Source organism: Oculina patagonica, chromosome 7, assembly GCF_052425735.1.
Source record: "Oculina patagonica isolate OP01 chromosome 7, crgOcupat, whole genome shotgun sequence".
In the NCBI taxonomy this organism is placed as follows: Eukaryota; Metazoa; Cnidaria; class Anthozoa; order Scleractinia; family Oculinidae; genus Oculina; species Oculina patagonica.
The window spans coordinates 20,753,148-20,772,627 of NC_135764.1; the positions used below are offsets into that span (position 1 = coordinate 20,753,148).

Genomic DNA, 19,480 nt, shown 5'->3' on the forward strand with positions numbered 1-19,480 from the left:
GTTGAAGTGGTATATGCTGACCACTTGTATGCATTGGAATTACATGTTAAAGGTTATTTCAGCCTTTGAATGGCTTCGCTGCGTGCAGAATTGTTCGAGCTATCATAAATAGAGAATGGCGTTACAAAAGTGCCTTACTTTTCTTCTAGGAAGAGAGAGAGAGAGAGAGAGAGAGAGAGAGAGGGAGAGATCTTATTGCCAAAAAAAAAAAATGACATGCGATGAAATCCGAATATAGAGGCCAAAATGGACAACAAAACCTGCATTGAAATAGTTGTGAATAAACCCTGCTTGCTGGCTTGCTTACAGGAACCGTTATTTCTTAACCCTATTCAGACCGGGGGGGGGGGGCTTTTGAGGCCCGCGCTGACTTTGAACTTTTATAACTTTTTGAAGATTTAACCAAACGCTGCCAAACTTTTTGAGTTTTCCTAAAATTTATCTGGCAACAATTTAGTAGGGTTCGATGATGTGTCGGGAACTTGACATCACCATGGCAACGGCATTTTGACAGGCATGTTTTCCCAAATTTGTAGTTTTGCGTGTTTCTGTTAATAAAAATCAACTTAAATGGAATTATTTTTACATTTTTACGGGTTTAAAGCACATTTTTATTTATTTTGAGTACTTTGCAGTGATTTTGGGTGGTTTTCTGGCATTTTGGGAAAATTTTGAAATCCAAGATGGCGGATCCAAGATGGCGGCTGTTTTGACATCATGATGTAATTGTCACGTGATGTGACGTCACCATTCCACGTGACGTATACCAAAAGAAAGAATTTTGGCCATACAATACATTCTATAAGTTTCATGGTGATTCGTAAAATATTCTGGAAGTTACATAGGGGGGGCTTCCGAAGCCCCCCCCCGGTCTGAGAAGGTCCAAAAAAGCCCGGTCTGAATAGGGTTAAATTAATTTGTTACCCAAAAAAGTCAATGCACTATATTCTCTTACTTGAGAAATATTTTATTTATCCATTTTAGTTCAGTAAAAAATAAGGTATTTCCAGTCCGTACTGCGCAGACTCAGGGTTTGTTTTCATTTTTGTTTTGAATTCGTTAAAACGTTACACTTCGGTGATAGCGGACATGAAGTTTTTTAGTTCGCCATTACGGATCGTTTCGTTCAAGAATTCACGATCAGCTAAAACGTCCGTTTGAAATTCCGTCGAGCTTCTTTTACTCGTTATTATTGTTTTTGCAAGGATATCTGGCGTTAATAATGAAGAAAAAGGTAAGTTTTGTCCCGGAATTTTTATTTTTGCTAGTAAACATTCTTTTGTTTGTGAGACTCACAAACATTGCAGGCTGAGATTGCGCAGTACGGACTGGAAAACGTCTTTAACGTTACTAAAAGCATGTGAAAAGTTAATAAGGGGTATATGAGTTTTAAAATTTTGTTGAAAGTTTAGAGATGATCTGCCAAAACTTTACATTTGAGTCAAAAGCATTAGCTTCATCACATTTGTAACAGCCTTGTTCAAGGTCGTGGAGGCTACGCCCAAATGCTCAAGCTATGCAAAAAACTAACTTCTGGTTGCTCATGTAGATTTCCCACTCCCTTTAAAATGTTTGCAACTAAATCAAACTGAGGTGTTAGGCAGAATTTGTGAGAAAAATCGAACATCAAGCATTTTGACGAAGATTTCCTATGTACTTGGACTGTCCATCACTGAAACGAAACGTTTTCGCGCTGTTTTCGGTCGTTCGTCCGTGTACACTTGCAGAGGGGGAACCACGCGAGGTTCGGGATCAACACAGCAACAACAGTCCTTCGGAACGGCAGAGAATACGCAGTTACTTGGCTCCTACAATATAGTTTATTTCAATAACATAACCAAAGTATATTTTACAAAGCACTTCTATTTACAAGGAAAAACGGGATTGCATCATATAATTTAAAAGTCTTAACTAACATTAGATCATGCGTTTAAGAAAGCACGATTGGCTTAAGCGGAATTTAACTTTTACAACATTAATCACTTTCAAAACAAGGCAGGTAGATAACAGTTATACTAAAGGAAAGTGAAGGTTCCGTTACACCTCAACGCTAATTACAGTTATGCATATGAACTTCAACAAAACAACAGGTGACTGCTACGGTTAATGAACCAAATCAATAATTTCTATGTTAGATTTTTCTATTTTTCTATCTTTTTAACAGCGAATGCGAATAAATAAAATTAAACCAAATAATCAATTTTTCCTCTCCTTACATGTAGCTTTCATTTCAACGATCACATGTCGCTTGCGTTTCTTCACTGGCGCCGTAAAAGTTAGAACTGCAACACGTCACTTTTATTTTGTCGCTGGAAGTGAAAGTATCAGTAAAAACGTTATTTGAAAGGTAAGAAGGCGTATGGTTGGCATAATCGGGAATCGTCCGGATGCCCCCTATAAGTTGTTACTGCTAGCACTGGGAAAATTTACAGTAAAGAAAATTGTCGGTTGCACACTTGCTTTTAAAGTTTCATTTTTTCACAGTACTTTTATGCTTTGATTAATACTCCGTATAACTCAATTCCATATAGATAAATTCCATATTTGCGAGAGGAGTTCCTGCCTGTTTGAACAATCCTAAAGTAACGGAAAGCTCCCACTTCACCTCCGACAGTCCATGTTCCTGTATAGTACGGAAAGTGACCTCTGTGCATTGGCTGGTTACTACTATTTTTTGTTTTAATATCCTTCCAGTCCTTTCCATCAATAGACCCTTGGAGCTTCCAGCGACAAAGGATTGAATCGCCTTCTTTCTTCCCGTGTCTTAAAGCGTAGTGAGTGAGAAACAAGAGGTAATCCTTGCCTAAATCAACACACCACCAGGAATCTTGCTTTTCAGCCGTTCCACAGCTTCGTGTTTTCCCCTTAACAAGTTTGTAGGTTTGGTGGTTGACTACGTCATTTGCATTCCCTGGCCCATCAGATGATCTGGTGGCAACGACTTCTGATGACTTCTCTTTTTTTAAGGAACAGATAACTCCGGGCTTTTGAAAGTCCTCATCGCTGGGTAAGAAAGTTCCTGTGTCATAACAAAAAAATAATTTTGTAAAGAATGCTTAAAAAAGGAATTCAGAAGACAATTAGCGGATACCTTTTCTTCCTCTTTTCTCACCCTTCGTCACCAAGATTCGCTGTATCTGAATGGTTACGTTGTGCTGGTATCATTAAACAGATCCTGCATAACGTTATAACCAACGAGAGTGCACAGTGAAGGTGATTAGACACTAGCGCCCAAGTTTTAGTCTGGTCGACCGTTTTTACTGCATTCGAATCGACCTTATCCAGAGACTAACGATTCGCACCGCTTATTACGTTAAATATTTAAGAATTAGACTACGAGCCAGATTTTTTTATGAGCTATTAGCATAACCCAGCTGCCGTCTGTTGTCTGCTGTGTAATCTGATTGGCTAGACAGGTGTCGTCTATTGATCGGTAGACGGCTCTCGAAGCGCGCGCTTAGTTTTCGCTTAATATTAATCAACAATTAGTCTGTAATAGTAATATGGATAAATAACAGCTTTATTAAAATCAAACCCGCCGTCAATTCCATTAGAAAGGCGTTTGAATAGCATAATATTTTCGCCCTCTATCTATCATGTGTCAAAACAGATCGGATGGCCGGCGAAGAATTCGGGAAGAATTCTGAATTTCTTGCAATCTACGTTCTTTCCAGAGCCTAAATGAAGCAATCATAGAAGAGATGTCTTTCGCAATTATATACTTCGATAGTAATTCGCTATCCGCCGCTTATATTTCTCGGCAGCCTGAATAATTTTGTAGTGAAAATCAGGGTCTCATTGTCGGATCTTCGCCTAATAAATTCAATTTTGGACCATTTTTTGGATACCTTCAATCTGTTTTTCACTAACTAAAGCAAAACTGTTTGGAATCTATCATTTTTCGAACCTTTCGAGAATCTCGGCCCCAAATTGTGCTCTGCACGCCCTATTTTGTTGTCAAGAATGCGTCCCCTCCATTCAAAGCCTTTGCCCAAACTAAAATTGTTGTCCGACTCATGCGGGAGGTCTCATTCGGCGAAATCTATTTTCAGTAATAGTGCGCTTCGCTATTGCGCGCGTGAGCTCGTAAGATCCCATTTTCTCACTTCTAACCGATGAATGTGTGAGAAGTGTTTCCTAAATGTTCCAGCTGACGTTTCACAACGCGTAGGATTCTGTTTTTTGGAAACGCCAACATATTTTTTCAAGTTTTCCGAACTTTGTCTAACGCTGAGTTACAGGTTATCTCATTTTCGTGGTCTATACCCTCATACCTCTCGACCAAGGATCGCACGAGAGCTCTCTCAGCTAGTATAACTTTTGTTTGGTCTATAACTCACGGACATTACCTTTTATTTTTTTTCTACAAGGATACGTTACTCATATATGGAAATATTTCCTGTATTCAAAGTTGGTACTTACTGCTCACGAAGTTCTTGCAATTGGCGATTTGCTCTTCTAACGTTTTGCAAAAAGACTGCTTCTCGTTTACTCCGTCTTGAAGTCGGTCTATTACAGAAGAGTTGTAAATTGCATTTTTCAGGAGTTCATCATTTTCTTTATTTTTTTTTATTCACTGTTGACTCGATTTGACGTTTCTCGTTTGTTAGGTTTTCCTTCTCATCTTCAAGGTTTTTCTTTTCCTCTTTTAGCTAACTTTTCTCCTCCATTAGCTTGTTAATAAGATCAGAAGATTTTCTGTTTTCCTTTTTGAGATTGTCTTTAGTTTTCTCGATTTCGTTTTTATCCTTCTTTACTTGTTCATATCCTTTCTTTAACTTATTGATTTCACTTTCACAACTTTTGATTTTCTCCTCCATTTTGTTTTTCTCCTTTTTAAAAGTCTGCCTCTCTGTGTTGTGGTTTAACTCAAGTCGGTTGATTTCAGACTCCTTTTCTCTCCTTAATGCGTTTAGTTTAATCTTCAAACTAGAGCAATGTGGACAAGACTGGCTTCCTAAAATTAACAACGTTGGATTAGTTTCTAAATTACATTGGCGTAGCAGTCGACAGTTTCCGGCACTTTCCTAGACTAAGATTTTGATGGGTCATTTAATATAACCAATCTTTATCATTTGATGCTACAATGATGGTGTCAAACAAATGCCCAATTGTAAGTAAACACGTTGTTATCATTTTTTTTACCATTGGGTTACCATAGCAATAGTATAACCTTCTAAAAAGACGCTTTATAATTTTAGCTTTAACTGCTAATGACTCAAAAACGAGCTCGGTGACCCTATTTTTATTATTAAATTTTGATCAGTACGACAAGGTGTAACTTTTGGCAAAGTTTAAAACAATTCCACACATAGAGTTTAGAGCCACCTTAAACGTTTGCCGAATGTTGTCACTTATCCTAATGATTAAAAAAATCGATAATAAATCAAAGTGGCTCTGGGCCACTGAACTCGGATAATTAATTATGATACAAGAATCGAGAACCGCAAACTGATTCAGATTACGTCATTAACTTAAATACGTCCAAAATATTCCAAAATAGAAAAAAGAACCACGAGTTTGTACCCAGCGGACTTGTTTTTCAGTTGTAGGCAGATAAAGCTAATCATAACGTGTTCACTAGTTATTGGACATATGTTTAATACCATAATTGTTGCGTAAACTGAAAAAAAATCATTGCGTTGATCCGTCAAGGTTAAGGTGCTAAAAAATGCAGGAAACTCCAAGTAATATGATACGACGGTCCGTTACCGGTTCGATAACATTGCTTTTTTTTCTACCAAATGCCCAGTGGCCATGACGAGGTAGGGGGATTAACGGTTAGCATACCAAAACAATGCATTATAAAGACATACGAGTATGGTAAATACATTTCTTCCTAAAGATAAAACCATATAAGAAAGTTGAAAATATCGATGCACTGAAACTAGTGCACCTACTTGACTCAGCTGTTTAATGTTCAATAATGTAATTTTCCTAATGTACCTGTGCTACTAAGTCTTTCTCGTAGATCTGCGCTGTTTTCTCGTTCCATGCTTAGTTCGGATCTCAATACGCTGTTTTCTATTGTGAAAGAAAAGTGGGAAAACAGTTACGTGACAGTGCAGCTACACAGTGAAGAATTGATTTCAATCATTGATTTTAATTTGCAAACTGGAACAAGTAGGCTCTTACCGATAGTGCTAGCACTTTTTTGGCATTATTTGGCTTCGCGGCGAGCATTTATTTTTACATTTTATCCCAATAAGCACTGCTAGCATTATTTTGGATTTTCGACTGACTATTTGTATAATTTTGTGTTAAAAAGCACAATCTGACTTTATTTATGGCGTCCAAAGATGCATTATGCCCTCATTTAAGTCAAAGGAGCCGAGGAGGTCTGCGGAATAGGTTTTATACGTCAGTGGTTGCCTTCTTGAAACCCAGTTTATCACACTCGTTCCAAGATTACGACATCCACGTTGTCATCGAGGAACAATGGAAGTCAGCCAGCGAAGGCAGAGATAGCTCGAGAGCGTACTCTGACATCAAACATTGATCGCTACATTTTATTGTTGAAAAATGTAACTGAAAATCTAAAAAATGTAATATTTTATGTTGAAAAATTCGGAAAAAGTGGGTATTTTTATGTAACCCACAAGCACATTTTAAAAAAATTAGCATTATTTTGGCACCTTTTTGGCAAAAAACGAGCACTTCTTTTAGCATTTAATGCTTTTTTTACGAACACTTTCGAGAGCTTCTAATTGTAATACTCAACTTTTAAGATTGATAATTGTTTTTGGTCAGTAAGTTTGATACCCTTACTAACTTTTGAAGTATTATTCACTTCTAATAAAAACACTTTTCAAGTGTCCGTTGTCCGTCTTAGAGAGGTGACTGCAGGGTCCATCACCAGGTGTCCGTCGTATACAGGTGCCCGTCCCGTTAAGAGAGAGTTAACTGTACGCTACAGTCAACTCTCTCTAAAACGGACACCGTAGGGACCGGCTCCAACTTTCCGTTTTAGAGAGGTGTCCGTCTAATAGGGAGTTTAGTTAAAGTAAAATGACTGGGAAATAGCAGGGATGGGGCCAACACCAGGTGTCCGTCTTAAAGAGGTGTTCGTCTTAGAGAGGTGTCCGTTAAGAGAAAGTTGACTGTATAACATTAACCAGGAGTAGCAAGCTTTCACTTTCAACGAAAAACTTTATCTTTATCAATAAACAGTTATTTATTTTTCCCTAGCCAATCACTGGTTGCCAGAATATACCAGTGAAACGAATATGTAGCTGGCCGCCTTTCGTTGTTTGAAAAATAATCAATTTTCCACCACTATCCACCTCAACTTCGGTGAATAATAGTTGTTAGCTATTCACCTTCACTTTAATTTCCGTATAGATAAAGTCACTTACCGGCTTTTAAAATTGTACTTATGAGATGTGAATGAGCTTTCTCAATTGCTTCCTTAAAGATGTCATAGGCTTTTGCACCTCTTTTTGGTATTATATCTAACAACATTTCACATTTTTTGTGTCGAGGTCGATCCGCCGCCTTTATATTTTCTTCGTCTCTTTCATTTAACAAATGCGAACCAGACATCGCGAGTAACACTTCTTCAGGATCCATGTCTTGCACGAGCACCTCTCTGACACTCTTCAAGATTTTTCTATGTTCTTCATCCATTGGTTCGTCATGATCAGTTGATATGTTTGGTCTGCCGATCATCGTTCCCGTTGGCATTTTGCTGAACCTGTTTTAAAAAGAAGAACACGATGAGAGTGAAACAAGTACGTTGTTGCATTAAGTAACGTTTTATGCAATTTGCCTCGCAATTTTGGTCCAAGAAAAGTGCAAAAGTTTTTGCTCGGGGAAACACGGAATCTTGGTGCAAGGAAGCGGCAATCGTGTAATCGTTTCAATTTTGACTGATAGACGAGAAATCGTCGAAATTTAAGGGATAACTTAGATTTCTGCAGCCCCATCCAGAGTGCACCCAGAGCCTCAGTCTAATGTAACAGCGACGAAATACATCCAGAAATTATTTTGATCCATTTACCCATGGAATTGTCTTTCTCGTTCTTTTTTTTGTGCTTTCTTTGGCCTTTCAGTGTTGAAAAAGTTACCACCTTAACCTCAGGGAAGACGGGAAATTTAAAATTATTCTGTGAAACCTACTGTGGCCTAACGATTAGCTTGAATAAACTCCGGATCGAGCAGTCTGTGTTTGAGCCCTGACCAGGCCATTAAATAATGAAGCGCGCGAGTGACGTCATGACTCAGACAAGACTCAGACAAACAAACGGTAATGGCGGACGATTTTACTAAAACACTCTTTAAAGCAGCCGGTATTTCTAAATTACTGACATATGATGATGAAAACTTGGCCTAGATTCATTCTATTTCTCTCAGACCATGCTGATGTTCTTTGAGCCTCGTGGCGGTTATGTTTATTTGCATTCTATTGTTGGACCTCGCGCGCTTCGCTATTAAGTTCTCTAGCAAGAAACCAGAGTAAATACTTGGTAGGAATTGTGGGTCACTAGGTCTGTGAAAGCTTAAAAACTTTTAAACCTCATACAAAGTTAAAGTGTATAACTCGTTGTAGTATAAATTATATATATTTTTTTAATTTGAACAACATAATCGAGTTACAGGGCGCTTTCTATTCAACCAAAAATTCCGGAAATTTCGGAACAAGGACGAATGGTACAGAAGTTTCCTGGGAGTGTCGACTTTTCGAAACGCGAACCATTCAACCGAAAATACCCGGAAATTTCAGAAGCAAAATCAAATGGAACTGAAAGTTACCGGAATTTTTTTTCGAAAATTTGGGTCTACCTTGCGAGGTTGTCCTCTTTTCCGGAAATTTTAGAAAAAGTGACCATTTTACACTCAGCCCAAGTTCCTTCGGCGATTTGTGCGGCTGAAAGCAGCTACATGTGTTAACCCTTAACATGCTAAGCCCGGATTTTTCCGGGATTGGGAGGAATAGCCGTTCTGCCACGTATGACGTCACCAATTTACACGTCAGCAGATTTTTGAGGTTTGCATCTTATAGAGCTTGTATAGATCGTTCCATAGGACTGTCCATCTTCAATATTGACTGCATTCCGACAGAGCTAATCGAAAAAAAACGTGATCAGTTTTTGGTGTAAAATTGGTGCTAAAACAGGCCAAAATACCCGTACTTGATCATGATCTCCTTTCCAGGGGTTTCCATTGATTCAGGTCAAAACTTTTCAGGCCAGTGAGTAGAAGGGGTGCACAGAGTAAAAGATAGAGAGAATAAGAAAGCAGAGAATCAAAGGCTCTATGAGCAAAGTCGTGAATGTGGTATATTATAAACTGATAGCCCAGAATTAGCCAAAATAAATTTTAAATGTCTGCTGACAAACGACAATTTTTGTAATTGTCTATGAAATCTGTTAAACGTACGTCATAGTTTAGTCATGTTTAAAAAGTTCTAGCTGGTAAGTGATAAATAACCCCATATTCTAACTGAAATATAACCATCCAGTAGTCCTTCGAGACCTTCTAGCTAAGCAGCCAAGAAGTGAAGATTATTTCAGAGCTTAAAATAATTAATGCTGAGAGAGACACGTATCATGGTAACAAGATATATATGAGGTACCTTAAGATGCTGCGAAGCTGGTAATGGAAAGAAGCTTGGGAATTTTTTTTCACCAAACTGTTTCATATTGCTAAAGGCTTCTTTAATTAATAACCATGTAACTCAGCCATTTTATACAGGACAGTGGTATTATTCGACATCCATTTTTCTCTGTTAAAGAATGGCAGACACTGTGACAGAAGGCAAATAATTAAAAGAAACTAACAGATGCCTCATACATGTGACTTCTAAGAATTGAAATTGGCAGGAAACAGTAAAGTCAACATAATTTATTATCAATTTAGAGGCCTGATACATGTAACAAATGAAAACTGCTGCTTATTTCCTTTTCTGGTATCTTTACTTGCAACCAAAAAGTTTACTTTACCCCTTTACATTCCACAAAAATCATCAATGCATTTTAATCAGCCTTATTAATTTCGTTTTTAAATAATCTCTATACATTGCCAGCCATCCTGCATAGATTTGGTGGCCATGTTGGATTAAAGGATCTGAACTTTAAAGCTTGTTTATCTTTTATTCTTTGTTTTCAGCAGTCAATAACAATAACTTCCAAATATTTTATTTTTCAAGCTTTACAGTCTGCTAAAAGTCAATTTATAGAGAGCAGTATTCACTGTTTGTGAAATGAGAGTAAATTTGAAATAAAATTATTTTTCTGATCATGTGTTTCATACAAGTTACTGCAGGATGTTCATTCCAGCCCACACCTCTTGACAGCCTAGCCCCATGCAGAGTTCAGTGATGTGCTGTATTGCAGGATGTTGTTTTGGCGAATCTGTAAATTAATTCAAAATTCTATGTGCCTTGTTAAAATAAATCTGTAGGACAACACGTACAACAAACCATCTAAGTGTAAGCAATTTGTTAATTATCAGCATGGCATGCAACCAGGTTCCTTTTCGGCTGAGATGACTGCATGCATTTATTTGGGGGGGGGGGGGGGGAGGCATAGGACATGTACAGAAATCAACCTTAAGGTTACTATTGTTATATTAGTGGCTATTACATTTTAGCGATTTTAGTGAGTTGGGCGAAAATCGCTAAATTTAGTACTTGCTAAAATTTGTCTTGGTCAAATTTCAAGTACCTCCCCGGAACCCCCTTCCCACGCTAATGGAACACAAAAATGGATTATTTTTTTTCAGGCTTCTTTATTTCCAATTGCTTAAATTGGAAATTCACTGCGATGATCATTTATCACTTTCATATACATCCGCAGTTCATATATGAATCATTTCATATACATTACATCATTTCACTCCTCCCACGGGAAAATATGAGCTCACAATTGACCTCGCTCCCAATGTGTGGCTTCAATAGCTCAGTTGGTAGAGCATCGCACCGGTATCGCGGAGGTCACGGGTTCGAATCCCGTTGAAGGCCTTTTTTTTCAGGCTTCTTTATTTCCAATTGCTTAAATTGGAAATTCACTGCGATGATCATTTATCACTTTCTTATGTTCATTCAATGCCAAGATATGGTAGTTTTTTTCTTTTACTGAACATTTATTTTCATCTTAGCCATATGTTCATCACCGGCCAGTAAAAGCTGGTTTACACGATATTACTATTTTTTGAAGTTTTTGGAAAATCCCTATATTAAATAGTCGCTAAATCTTGCTCAGAAAAAATCGCTTAAATTAATAGCCGCTAACAATAGTACTCTCTCAGTATTTCTTTGAATGTCTACCCCATAGCACTCAGTGGATGTTGACAAAGCAAAAAATTACCTGAGTGCAATGATACACCCCTGGAGAACGACAATTACCACAGTTGGACTGATATGTCCCTTTTTTGACAGACCATGTGTATGAAGAAAAAATAATTGTAAGGGACTGATGCATAATACTGTGTTTACAAATGTAGTTTTGCCTTCAAAAGCAGAGCAAATTTATCATTCACAGAAGGCCTTGCTACCTAATGAGCTACGAATGCCAGAGGAAATTTTGATTTAAGTTTAAGTCACCAGATGGATGTACTTGGAATGAATGATCAACCGAAAGACAAAGAAACCAACTATAGATATCTCTAATTGTTTCGAAACGCATCAGTTTAATCTTGCTGAGTGAGACTAATTTGTAGCGGAAAATACAGCCTTATTTAGGGTGATTTATTACTTACCAACTATTTGATTGCATTTCAATGAAAGATAATTTCATATCCACGGACTTTCAAAATAAGCTATTGATCGGCGTGTAAGTTTCTTGCTTCCTTGGCCATCCTTTCCGTTGCATTGTGTGTAAATGTGGATTCGAGCACTGGCCTCACTAGAAAAATTCCTTCCAGAAAGGAAAAAATATTCGTATTCTCCTGATGTACATCCACAAGTTCGCATTACAACTCGGGAAACCAGCCCTTGTCCATGTTCATCCGCCATTTTGAACTTAATTTAAACTCAATATACAATTGCCAGGTTACCAAAGGAGTTTACAGAAATTTAATTGAATTTCTCCAGCAAACCGCAATAAGTCGTTCATTGCATTCACGACTTAAAAACGAAAAGGAAAGGAGCAAGGAAAAAAATCGGAACGGTTCAGCCAAAAAAAAAAAAAATATATATATATATTGGCTTATGCGCACGCGCCAAAGTAAAATATTGTACATTTTTACATGGTAATTAGATCAAAATCTTCCTGCATTGTCAGAAAGTGAATTTTTAGCAAATTTAGAGAAAATTTGGACCGTAGAGCCAAGAAAATCGATTAACGGTTAAAAAAAAACGCGTTTTTGGGAATAATGTCAGCATATTAAGGGTTAAGGAAGCATTCTTGAAACTCCAAATAAAAAACTTAGGTGAACTCGGTTGTTTTTCGTTGTTGTTTTGCAGGCGGCAGCAAAGAAATATACAAATATTTATAGCGCGCGTGCAGGCTACGCCATTGTTTTGCTTACTAAACTTTTTGGGTTGGCGACATTGCTTGTAGTGTGCCTTTTGAAAGGTCCTTGTATTTGTGGCCACGATGTCATTCATGGCGTTTATTTTCAGTGCTCGGAATGCTTTTTATTTGCAAAAATATCGAGTTATATGTGCAGGAAACCGGCCACAGTGCATTATTTTTTATGCACCGTAGAAATTTCCATATTAGACGCACTACCTGACCATATGCAAATTTTGTTTTGCCTTCCGTGCAGTCAACCGGAAAAGTTGGAAAATGCTGCTTCATTCGCCACTGCAATTTTCCGAAACTCAAACCAGAATTTTTGGTCGAATGGAAAGCGCCCATAGTTATAGCGACCTTTAGCTTGGACTTCTAAGAGACTTCGAGTACGAGATTAATTCAAACCAAATTCGTGTGCCACGTATAATTAAGGCTGGTTCTCATATGATCACCCCGATCATCTCTGTCGCTTCTGTCGTTTGCAAAGTCTGAGATGATTGGAGCAAGCAAACTTTTTGAAGCGACAGAAGCGACAGAGACGATCGGGACGATCATATGAGAACCAGGCTTTACTAGTCACACAAACCTTTTTCCTAACTTTTTTATGTGTTGGTCAGTAATAGGAAGGAGGATAGGATAGTTCGGGGATATAATTGTCTCAAAATTTCAAAGTCGTACTCGTACTCGATTTCGTACCGCTAGTCAAATCTAAAGGTCGCTGTTGTGTGGAGAACAAAAAATGCACCCCCCCCCCCTATCCCCTTTACCTGCGTCAAAAGTGTTGCGACTGACAAACAAAACGGCAAGAAAACGCCTTGTGTGGCATTTCATGGTTTATTAGTTCCATCTACAACTAACAAGAATTATCACTTTCTTTCTTGAAACTCGCGCTTTTGGCCGGCAGTTTTGAGTAGCAATTCGAGGTTTACGTTCTTCACAACTATCTTTAGCACGGTAGTTATGTCAGTACTAATATAATTCGAGGTTTCCCTTGTCCCGCACCAGTGACGTAATCCGGACAAGTTCTAGCAGGTCCTTGCTTGCTTTGCAAATATTTAATTGAAAGGTACAACGTCAGCGAATTTCATGACACGAAGGTTATTGTGTTTACAGTATTTATCCTAGTCCGCTGAAACATTTTTCTTCTATAGCATAAACATTTTATATTTTCTTTGAGTCAAACGCTTCAAAATCCAACATTTGACAGAACAAAGGATTCGGAAAGTTTCCATTAGTAACTGATTCATAGCTTTTGAATCGAACATGACGTGACTTGAAGTCACGCCGACGTTATTTAATGCCTTATGAAAGTGAAAGTTACAAGGTCAGCACATTCCATGACAAAAAAATTCTTTCAAGATAGCTTACGTTTGCGATTTTCGAGCATATTATGTATATTTCCTACTTAGTTGATCGACCTAGATTTGAATTCGATTTGTTCTCTGCTGTACAAGAAAGTAAGCGTTGTGTTCATTGCCTTACTCTCCATCTCGCTATTAAACTCAGTCGTGAGTTTCCTGATCGTGGCCTATAGTTGAACAACATGCAAAGAAACGCTAACTTCCTACCCAGACGTTCTTTGGGTGCGCGACGAGCCCAAAGAACGTCGGTGTAGGAGGCTATAGAAACGGGAGATTGAGATAAAAAATGTCCACAAACGCATCGATTCTGTAGCATTTCACCTGCTTGCCGAACTTAACGTAAACTGAACTTAAAGCAGTCCGAGTTGAGCTTTGAAAGGCCTAACTGAAGTTAGCATATGACAATAACTAAGCGTTAGCTATAGGTCAACTATTCTTAAAATCACTTACCTTTTAACTACAATATGTGTATAAGCCTCCGTCCGATAAAGAAATTCACTCTAATCTTGTGTTTGCGAGAGGTTGAACGAAGTCTTTTAGATGAAATCTGCAATAGCACCCAGCGCAGCAAGACAAACGTGCGACTGAAGAGGAAGAAAAGGTACAGCTGGGAGACTGGTAACGAGGAAGTGTGCCCCTCAACCTTTGAAGCCAGGGAACGAGCTCCGGCTCAGAGACACAGCAGGATCTGGCACGAGAAGGGGAAAAATAAAATAAAACAAGCGATACTTCCTCTTTTTTGCGTTATATTGAAGCGTTACAACCGATATACGATACTTCGCCGCCAGTAAGGTCTTAAGGCTGCTCTGACCATGAATTGTTTACACCGCTTAAGGCTTTAAATTAAATATAGAGGTGTCAGACATGTCTGTTTTTTTTACAACACTAAACTTCGTGAAAAAGAACTTGTCCCTTTCGTTTATATCTAGTACAAGTCCTTTCTAACTTCCCTGTTCTCTTTTGCTTTGTGGTCTAAGCGAGGATTTCTTGTTGAGTTAAACACTTTTAAGTGTTTAAGTATTAAAATACTAGAAATAGCTGAGACTAGGTTGCCCCCGAAGTGTCGACGATGTTTATCGGTTTTTCTTTGCTGTTCATCCTTTTCTACAATTCAGACATTCTATTGGAAATTAATTTTCTATTTTGGATGATTATTAATTATGATACGGTAAATCATTTAATTACAAGAACGCAACAGCATCTTGACATCATTTTGTCATGTTTTGCTGTGGTGGGGGATCTCAGCTAGACTCAAGCTAGACTTTAGAAAAAGTCCGTCGTCTTTATTAATAGGGACTTTAAGATAGTCGACTACGGTTGACTACGACGGTCGGATGCGTATTTGGTAGACTGGGTCGAGTGCGTGTGTATTACACATGATAAAATTGCATGATGATTTCATTTGAGTACAACTTCTAGAAACTTTCACTTTTTATCATTGTTATTAAGCAGGTGTTTTTTAACCCCACTGTGGATTCAAAATTTAAATTATAAATGAATCCTGGTAGTTGTATTCAAATGTGGATATTGTGCAAATGTGCTATTGATATGTGTTTTTAGTCTAATTTCAAGAGGTGAATATAATGCGACATTTTGATTGGTCAAAAATATCTGTTTTTTAACGTTATCGTGTACTCACCTCACTTAGGGGTGAATATAGCATTTCAGGGCTTGTTTACTAAGCCACGCCATCTTTGCCATTATATTATTGAAAGTCGATTAGTGTTCCCTTGTTCCCAACAATCTACCCACGAGTTCCTTTGTTTCCTGAAAATAATTTTAAAATACCCCCCGTTCCCTGAAAATAAATGCTCCAGTTCCCTTGTTCCCTAAAACCTTCCTGAGAGGGGCTCATAACTTATGTAAAGTTAAGATACTAGGCAAACGTTTTTATTCGCCGAGTTTGAAGGATGTAGCTGGGCTAGAAAGCGTTCAGTTACGTTTTTAATTTCCCATACATTTGTCTGTAGTTCTCTGCAGATTTACATATCGGTTCGGTGAGTTGACGCGGTTCTCGGGAAAAAAATATAGACAAATGTATGGGAAATTAAAAACGTAACTGAATGCTTTCTAGCCCCGCTACATCGTTCAAACTTAGTGAATAAAAACTTTTGCCTAGAAGATGTCAAGATGGCATCGAAAACCGTGATAAGGCCTATTAGCTTCGAAACTGTCCTGATACGGTGTAATGCGCTAAAAGGAAGCAAAACAAGGCAGTTCCTGAAAACAATTCACCCTTCTTTGTGAAGGTATTTTAATTTTAAGGACTTCATAACCTTACCTCTGGTGTGTAGTTACAGGGTGACGTAATGAGGTCTATTTTCAAACCAATCAAATGATTTATATGCTTGATTTAGCTCTTGCTATTGGCAATGACCTTGCATTGTAAACAAATCAACGACAGACTATCAAGTTGCAGACACACATCTTTTGAAGTTTAGTCAGGCAACTTCATTTGTTTAAATATATGTTTTGACAATTAGTTCGCAAACGAATGGTTCAAGTCTGGGCATTATGTATGCGAATTCAGTATTAGATCGAGAAAATATCCAGTTAACGATAATATTTCTTCTCATCACCACCCTGCTTGATAATCTATTGATATTAAGGAGAAATCAGTTTTTGATCACACAAACAGCTATCCGACAAAGATTGTACTAATTATGTTGACCCAGTGACAGATCGAGTACAAGAAAAACAGGTTTTGTTTCGGTAATGGAAAGATCGGGTTCCTCTTCAAGGCTTCTTTCTTGAAGTTTGTCCCTTTCTCGCATTCCAAAATAGCCCAGTCACCGAACAATCGATTGCTTAAGCAAGACCTCTGGAAATTTAATTGGACGAGGGTAAGTGAATTTTAGTAGATTGGCTATTCGTAGATTACTGATTTACATAGAGCGTACTTCAAACTTCCGCTCTGCTAAACTTATTTCGGTCGCTGTTTCTCTCGAGTCTCGACAAGCGGTTTTCATGTTTCAGTGGTGGTGATTTATGCGGTCATTTATTCTCTGGAGTATCGACGATCTCAGGAGAAATTAAATTTTAAGGTATACAAAACATTATGTTTCCGTGGTGGTGTTTTATGCGGTCATTTATTCGCTGGAGTATCGTCGATCTTAGGAGAAATTAAATTTTGAGGTATACAAAACATTAGTGGGCGGCCAGTTTTAGTCAAAGTTTGTCATGACCAAGGTGCAGTTCTTTTAAAACAACTTAATGGTGTATTTTTATGGTATTGTGATGGTGCATATGAATTAATAACGAGGAAGTAGGCACTTAGTAAAACCCTGAAGTGATCTGTCATATCACTGTCTGCGACATTTTCTTCGTTGGGATATAAACAAAGCCGCGAATACTAATAATGCAAGTTTTGTTTTTAGCTGTTCGCTTGACATTTCAAGACATTTAAAAACTCGAAAATGATTAAATAATGAATTGACAATTAAAATGACTGTGTTGAAATGCACATTCCACCGTTTTGTATAGTATAGTACAACAAGTAATTTAATTTTTACCCTTTGAGCAAAACTTACGCAACTGTAACATGGGTTTGGCTATAATTAAAGTATGGCAAATGCATTTCAGGCCAAATTTGAAATTCTATTTCACAACAAATTGTTTAGTAAAAACGGGTTAAGGTTAACACGATCCAACACGATCCAATACGCTTTAGAGAGTCTTTAGATTTGTGATTCTAAATCGATTGTAAACCACGCATTCCTCGTGATCAGACTTTTGTTGCTATCTTATTGTTTAGAAGTTATTGCTATGGTTATTGTGACAAATCATGGGATTTGTCACTTTAAAAGGGTGGACGGCCTCAGTAGACAAGTTTTAACCTCAAAATTGAATCACGCAACTTTAACTGTTGTCTATACGAAAAAGCAACCATGCATGAGATTAAACAGAATTCATGGAATCAACTTAGGAATTGAGGGTCAATGATAGTTGTAAAATTTCCAATTCTTTTAACAAGCAATCGTCTGACAGATCGTAAACTGATCATTTTGGTGACCCACTAGCAGATTAACTGCAAGAAAAAAACTTAATGTTTCGCAATAAAATAATATGATACGATCATATAACCTCTTTACCAAACCCCGTTCAGCGCCTTATGCTTGACCTTCTCGCCTCCCTTCCTCGATTGCCAAAATCAAAAACTCGTAGCCAGTAACCTGACGAAGGTTAATTCAAATTCACTGCAAAGACAACTGGACGAGGTAAGCGAAAATATTACTAATTTACGCAAGTTTGCTTTAAACCGAAATCTGGATAATTAGACTTTACTAAGCTCTTCTAAACTGCAGCAGACTCATTTTCTTTAGAGTTCCGACGAATCATGTTTCACTAAAATCATCGGCGGTACTTTCTCAAGAGTATTGCCGATCCCAGGAGAAACTATAAGTGATGCAAACGCTAGTGGCAGATGATTTACTGAATCAAAGCTTCTAACAACATTTCGATTACAACTAATGTAATTGTAATGGTATCACAGCATATCACTGCGTTCGTGATGGGGAAAGAGGAAGTGGACACTTGATATCGCCCTTAAGGGGATGGGATAAAACCCTGAAATCGAACTGCTGTCACATCACTGTTGTGTCTACCATTTTTTAAGAGTCGTTAATGTGGTTGAAAAGGAAATCCGCAAATATCAGGATCCCAAGCTGGCAATCTAAAGAAAACAGAGATAGCCAGCCAAATCAATCAAAACATGAATAAATGACTAATTGGAAGCTTTATTTACAAACGTAGCTGTGTCTAAATGCACATCCCTCAATTGAACATGACTTATCCTTGACTACTGATTGTTATTGATACAAATTCGCATTTTAAGGTCAACATACAGCACACAGCAAACTGTTTGTTTCAAAATAATATAAGTTGACAACATATCATTCAGCGAAAACATTAAATATTCATAATTTCTTTTCGATCCAGTGCACTTTTGATTTGTGATTCTATCAGCGTTTTTGATACTTTGTTGATTGTTTAGAAGTTATTCCCACGGTTACCGTGTCAAAGGTTTAATTTATCACTTTTAAACGACTTCCTGTAATTATAACTCGCAGGTGACTGCTCAGCTAAACGCACGCTAAGTTCAGTTACCGGTGATGATGTAATAATCAGACTAAAGAGTTCATATAGAAACTGCAGGAACTGTGCCGGCGTCCTCGAAAAGAAGGAAATAACTGTGCGTGGCTCACACTGTAAGGTAATTTCAATTGCAAACTTATTTTTTGGAGAATGGTACTTAAGGACGTTCGCGCTAATTGTTTATGCGCTTTCAGTACTGCGCGCGTAATTCATGTCGCAACGCCATGCCACGTCATACTTTGAGCGCGCGCGTTGAGTAAAATTTTAAGAACTAACATATAGGGCGAGTTTCCGCTCCGCTAGCTTCGCTTGTAATTTGCTCTCTTAAGTGATCGGTGACCCCTTCTTTTTTTTAACGGATCACTTTTGTTAATTAATGTCTACGTTTTGCGAGAAAATGAAAAAATCTATCGAGTGGAAGTTTGATTTTTTTTGTCACACTGACGGTTTGAATTCCACTTTTTTGAGCTTCCTTTTTGCCGTACGACAGTTTCAAATGAGTTTTTTTTAGGGTTAAATGTTACAAAATAGATGGCAAAAACTAGGAATAATTAACGCAACAGACGCCTT

At 37.8% G+C, this 19,480-nt stretch overlaps 1 protein-coding gene across 1 annotated transcript in view; it reads right to left on the reverse strand.

Moving 5' to 3' along the window:
* Positions 1–1,885: 1,885 nt before the first annotated feature.
* LOC144661537 (uncharacterized) overlaps positions 1,886–19,480 on the reverse strand; it is a 28,737-nt gene continuing 11,142 nt past the window's right edge. Inside the window, exon 5 of the mRNA XM_078522343.1 lies at positions 1,886–3,019. Coding sequence (XP_078378469.1) covers positions 2,490–3,019 — 530 coding nt within the window. The 3' untranslated portion in view covers positions 1,886–2,489. The remainder of the gene's footprint in view (positions 3,020–19,480) is intronic.